At 38.6% G+C, this 6,256-nt stretch overlaps 1 protein-coding gene across 1 annotated transcript; it reads left to right on the top strand.

Moving 5' to 3' along the window:
* Positions 2,842-4,892, top strand: LOC109232405. The gene has a single exon (XM_019398163.1). It carries the CDS (start codon positions 3,289-3,291, stop codon positions 4,642-4,644), a length of 1,356 nt encoding a protein of 451 aa, XP_019253708.1. The 5' UTR covers positions 2,842-3,288; the 3' UTR covers positions 4,645-4,892.

The following is a 6,256-nucleotide window of genomic DNA, read 5'->3' as shown; positions in this document are numbered from 1 at the left end:
CGGGCGCTGAGCAGTCGTACCTAAGTCTCCACAGGCTGTCAAATCCGAGCTCTCTAGTAGCCGCCGCTGGGACCAACTCCAAAATCTGCACAGAAGTGCAGAGTGTAGTATCAGTACAACCGACACCATGTACTGGTAAGTGCCGAGCCTAATCTCGACGAAGTAGTGACGAGGCTAAGGCGGGTCACCTATACTATAACCTGTACGCAGTATATAATAATGACAGAAAATGGAAATACAGAACAAGGTTTAACAGTCAATTATAAACAATAACTACAGCCTCAAGAAATGAACCAATGTCGTCCAGAATTACCAATCCTTAGCATTTCAAATGAGAACACTGAAAACCAAACACAGCTCAGGGAATGTAAACATATAGGTTGTTGCGGCGCGCAACCCGATCCCACCGTACAGTACGGAATCCTCCCTTATTTCACCGTAATAACATCAACAACATAGATAATATATAAATGTTGCGGCGCGCAACACGCCCATCATATATCAATATCAGTATCATAAATCACCCTTGTTTCACCATATCAATCCACCCTTATTCCTAGTGTTGCGCGCGTGCAACCCGATCCTACCATATAGTACATATTCACCCTTATTCCACCATATCATTCCACCTTTATTACACCTACTGCAGCGTGCAACACGATCCCACCATATCAGTACCAAGTACTCAATGCACAATCAAATCAACAGTTCAAACCGTAAGACTTTTATGATCCATAAATACCAAACTGAACCAAAAGGAAACCTTGTACAATATAGAAAATCTACACGAGTAATGCTACACAGCAAGACCAATCCAGTAATTGACAATTAGAAGGTGCAAGTAAGCCAATTTAAGCAAATAGCAGGGAATCATGAAACTATGAAAGGGCTAACATCATTAATAGGAGAAGGTATTGATTAACAAGTAGCAGTTAAGCATGGAAAGCATTTAAAGCATATAACAACTGAGACAGGAAGGAAATAATCAAGGAAAAGCGGAAAAATCAGGGAAAACAGATAATTCGGCGGCGTATAAGCACTCGTCACCTCGCATATACGCCGCTCACACGGAATTCACATAACACATAGTCCGAGGGTTCCTAATCCCCTCAAGTCAAGGTTAACCACGACACTTACCTCACTCTGCAGTCAATTCAAAGCTCTACCGGGGCCTTTCCCCTAGAATTCGCCTCCAAACCACTCGTATCTAACCACACTTGACTCAATAATATAAAATATTGCTAAAGGAATCAATTAAAATGCATAAATTTAGAATTCCCAAACTTTCCCCCAAAAAGCCAAAAACCGACTCCGGGCCCGCTTGGTCAAAACACGAGGTTCGCACCAAAATCCATTTACCCATTCACCCCCGAGTCCGATTATGTAATTAGTTTTGAAATCCGACCTCAATTTGAGGTTTAAATCCCAATTTCTCAAAAATTCCTAATTCTACCCAAATCCCAATTTCCACCATAGAAACTAGATTTTAGGTTAAAAACTTGTGAAATATAATGAAAGATTGAAAGAAAGTGGGTTAAAATCACTTAGCAATGAATTGGGGAAGAAAGGGTCTTGGAAAAATCGCCCCTAGGTTGTTCTTGTTTTGAAAATTTGAAGAATGAGAGAAAATCCCGTCTAAGTCTCATTTTGGTCAGTTGCAGGTGTCGCATTTGCGACCTGGAGTTCGCAAATGCGAACCCCGCAATGCGAACAATCCTCCGCAAATGCGAAGAATGTCCTAGGCCTGCTGTCATCGCAAATGCGAACCAGTGTTCGCAAATGCGGACTGTGAGGATCACAAATGCGACCTAGAGCTTCGCAATTGCGAAGGTCACCCCAGCCCCACTGCTCGCAAATGCGATGGTCTCTTCGCAAATGCAAGGCTCGCATTTGCGAGCCAGACCTTGCAAATACGAAGTCTGCAGATCTGATACACCATCTGCTATGTTTTAATTAAGGGCAATTTAGTCAAAATACCTTTTATCTCTAGGAGTTAGTATTTTTTTAATGGGTGTGTCAAAGGTTAAAAAATCACTTATTATGGACCGGAGGAAGTACTATATTTTTTTTCACAAACCAAAGCACGGTTGCATTTAGAAGTGTTTCCCCTTAAATTTCTGCACCTTAAGTATTTGTAGATCAACAAAATCAAAAGAGAAAATGTTGAAACAAGACATCATAATAGAAGATACTCCCTCCGGTTCATAATAAGTAATTTTTTGGCCTTTTCTATTTGTGATTCAAAATAAGTGATTTTTCCAGATTTCAAGAATGAATTAATTATTTTTTTTCTAAATTGCATTTGGAGTAAATAGTGTTGGAGTATGTGTTAGGAGTGTTTATGTGAAGAGATAGTAAAGGTTAATGTAATTAATGTTAAGAAGTAAATTTTTTAATCTGTATGCAAACAACCAAAAAATCACTTATTGTGGACCGGAGGGAGTACAATTCACATTTTGTAAAAGTGGAGTAAAGTCATATAAACAACATCATTCTTTGTTTTGCTAAACATATTAATCTAAACATGCATAAAATTTTTTAACCTTGGGGCAAATATCGAAAATTTGAAATTAGAGTATGAATAAAACTTCCAGAAAATTTAAGGTGGAGAGTGGTAATATTAAATTTTGTAAAGAACATATTGGGAACTGGGATAGTACCATAATTACAATATACCAAAAACTAAAGGGTGATTATTAGAATAATTAAAACGAAAACGTCTTAAATTAGGAAGCCACTTTTCATTTGCTGATTAGCTATCAAAACAGTATAATAAATTTTCTTCTTCCCCAATTTGCTTTACACTATCACACCTATAGGCCTTTAACCCCCCCCCCCCCCCCAACCACTACCCCTCTCTCTCTGTGCCAAGAATCCACAGTCAGATCAGTGAAGAGGTAAAAAGTTTGTAACTTTCTTTAAGGTTCAAGTATTGCTACTCTTTTCTTAGTTTTTTTTTAACCTGTTTTAGCTTTATGGGTATGTTAAAGATTTGATTTTGACAAGATTTTGGTAGCCCCAAAATGGGTTCTTTGTATATATTGTTATTGAGCTAAATTGGTGCTCAATTTTTCATGGATATTATCTTATGGTTCAAGATTCAATTTTTCTGGTGTTTTATGTTTGATAGATTGAGTTGACTTAATAGTTGTTATGTTGGATTATTATGAACTGTGGGAGTTAGCTGCTTTTTAGTTTTAGTATTTTGGGTGTTTCAAAAATGTGTTTTTAGGACTGAAAAGGATTTAAAGGTTGGATTTTTAGTTGTGAGTTGAGGTTTTTTGGAAAATGAATAGTTCTGGTATGAGTGGTGGTTTTTTATCAGGGTATAATGGTGGATTTTTGGGGATGAATAGGCTACAACAACCTCAATTGAATAGTAATAATGCAGCTCATGGTCATCAGACTAATCACAATAACGTACAATCGTCGATGAGTACGAAATTGGGGCTTGAAAATGATAAACCAATTGGTCTGATGGATGTCAAAAGTTGTATGCCATTTGGGAAGGATAAAGCTGTTGGGCCGAGTAATGTTGTGAATAATAGTAATAATCATAATAACAATACGAGCGATGAGGATGAGCCAAGCTTTGCGGAGGATGGAAATGGCGATAACAGTGGTGGGGCATTGGGGAAAAAGGGATCTCCGTGGCAAAGAATGAAATGGACTGATAATGTTGTTCGGCTTCTTATACAAGTAGTTGCATGTGTCGGAGATGACGGCAGTTTAGAGGGTACTGAGGGGTTGAAAAGAAAATCGGGGTGCATTCAGAAGAAGGGTAAATGGAAAACGGTGTCGCGAATAATGATGAGTAACGGCTGTCATGTCTCGCCACAGCAGTGTGAGGATAAGTTTAATGATTTGAACAAGAGGTACAAGAAATTGAATGATATTCTCGGAAGGGGTACTTCTTGTGCAGTGGTGGAAAATCCGGCTCTAATGGATTCCATGCCGCAGCTTTCTGCTAAGGCCAAGGACACTGTGAAGAAGATACTTAACTCAAAGCATTTGTTTTATAGAGAGATGTGCGCGTACCATAATGGACAAAAGATACCTGATTGCAATGATCTTGAATTTCCAGTTCACTCTTCACCTGTTGCGGCACAGTGTGCAAAAGATAATAACGGCTCCCAGGGAGACGAAGCTGAAGAAAATGATGAAAGTGATGATGATGATGAATCGGATGACGAAGAAGATAACCACGGTGTTGATGAGAGAATGAGACGAGTTGAAGAAAATGGCAACTTCTTGCCACGTACTAGTGGGAATGATAATTTTGTAGCTGAAATTAATGAATTTTTTCAAGACCCTACGAAATCGAAGTGGGAACAGAAAATGTGGATTAAGAAACGGATGCGACAACTAGAAGAGGAAAAGATTGGCATCCAAGCTGAAGCCCTCGAGTTGGAGAAACGTCAGTTTAAGTGGCAAAGATTCTGCCGGAAGAAAGATAGGGAGCTTGAAATAGAAAGGCTGGAGAATGAGAAATTAATTTTGGAGAATGAGCATATGTCATTGCAACTGAAACATAAGGAGCTCGAGATAGACAGTAAGAAGCCCAATATTTCTTTTAATTCTGCACCTCTCAGCATAGATAGGCTGCGGGGAAGAGATCAGATTGATGCTGCTCGGTATCATTAGCTATTAATCATTGGAGATCTCCAAGTTTTGAGGCAACATGTATGTCATCGGCCCCTTCTGTTGTAAAATGTTATAAAAATGTTTTACAGCTCAATGCTGCAGCCAACTTGTTAGTCACTTATTCTATATTCTCCTAGTGTTTTCTCTAAAATTAATTGCATCGCGTTGTTAGGAAAGTTGTGCTTGGCTTTACTCTCGGCGATTGTCCAAACTTCTACCACCAGAAATCATTTAGAATATGAATCCTGTGTGCCTTCTAATCATCAGAAGTTGAGTACCAGACCGAACTTACATTTATAGATTTCTGTTCGATAACTGCTTCCTGATTCTTTAAAGCCATGAGATACTGCTGAAGTTATCATCTTGCCTTTTCTGGTCTTGGTTTTATGTTCATACGTCGATGAAATTATTAATCGCTCATACTTGCGCATTTATAATTCTGAAGATCTTATTTGGACTAGAAATGAGAAGATTAACGATATTTGGAAGCATCATGTCGCCACTGGTACTTTGTCTTGTTCAGTATTTCAATTAGGACGTCCCTTGATCTACATATATTTCCTTCTATGCTCTCTTATGCGTCCAAATGTGGCTTTTGAAAAAGGTGAGCCTTTCCGAAACTATTCTGTTTGAAGCAGCCAAAGCTCTGAACCAGCAGTAGCTCCCAACAGCTTCCATCTCCCCCCGCGTTTCCTTTGAAGATTCAAAAACTTTGCTATCAAATGGTTACCAGACTCCGCATCTGTTTCTAGACTCAGTTCCTGCTTGTGCGTACACCACACACACATGCACATGCGCCCGTGTATTGTCCTATCATGCAGAAATTTTGCAGTTGGTCATTCTGTACCTCTTGCAGCTGTTACTGCTTGTTGCTTTATTTTTGCTGTTCCTTGAACCGAGGGTCTACCGGAAACAACCTCTCTGCCTTTATAGGGTAGGGGTAAGGTCTGCGTACACACTACCCTCCCCAGACTCCACATATGGGATTTAACCGGATTTGTTGTTGTTTGTCATTCTGTACCTCTTTGTTTCTAGTGACTGCGTGTACTGCAACGAAATCAGATCGTTCTTTATAAGAATGTTGACGAGTTAAGTTTGATCTTATACTGCTTTTTAAATATCTGTATGATAGTTCTCAGTTTTGTAGATTCTATTCTCTTTGTTCTGTTTTCTCATGAAAGCCTCTCTCCTTCCTTGTTCTTGGAAGTTTTCTGAGTTAAACTGTCAACTCGATGCCCATTTCGTTACTAGGAATTCTTGATATTAAGAAAGCAATAAACGTTGAATATTAGTCTTTTGAAAGAGCTTTATTTGTTTAGCTTCAATAGAATGAATATGGTAAGGATACAATACGTCCTACTAGTGACGAAGTAAGGATTTTTACTAAGGAGTGTCAAAATATAAAGAAGTGAACCCAATAAGAAGCCGAGGGAAGTCATATATGTTATATGTACATAAAAAAGATTTTTTACCTAGTCACACAGTATAATTTTTCAACGAAGCAGTGTCAATACTCAACCACTATGGTCGTTTGAAGGTGCATGCTACTTGATCGGTTCAATGCTACTTGATCTGTTCAATACATTTTTGTTTAGTTAGTTCATTTTAAGAT

Source organism: Nicotiana attenuata, chromosome 9, assembly GCF_001879085.1.
Source record: "Nicotiana attenuata strain UT chromosome 9, NIATTr2, whole genome shotgun sequence".
In the NCBI taxonomy this organism is placed as follows: domain Eukaryota; kingdom Viridiplantae; phylum Streptophyta; class Magnoliopsida; order Solanales; family Solanaceae; genus Nicotiana; species Nicotiana attenuata.
This window is presented reverse-complemented; position numbering and strand designations above follow the sequence as displayed.

What these genes read in the sequence shown, in the direction of transcription:
- LOC109232405 (XM_019398163.1), top strand. Translation starts at nt 3,289, where the DNA reads ATGAATAGTTCTGGTATGAGTGGTGGTTTTTTATCAGGGTATAATGGT.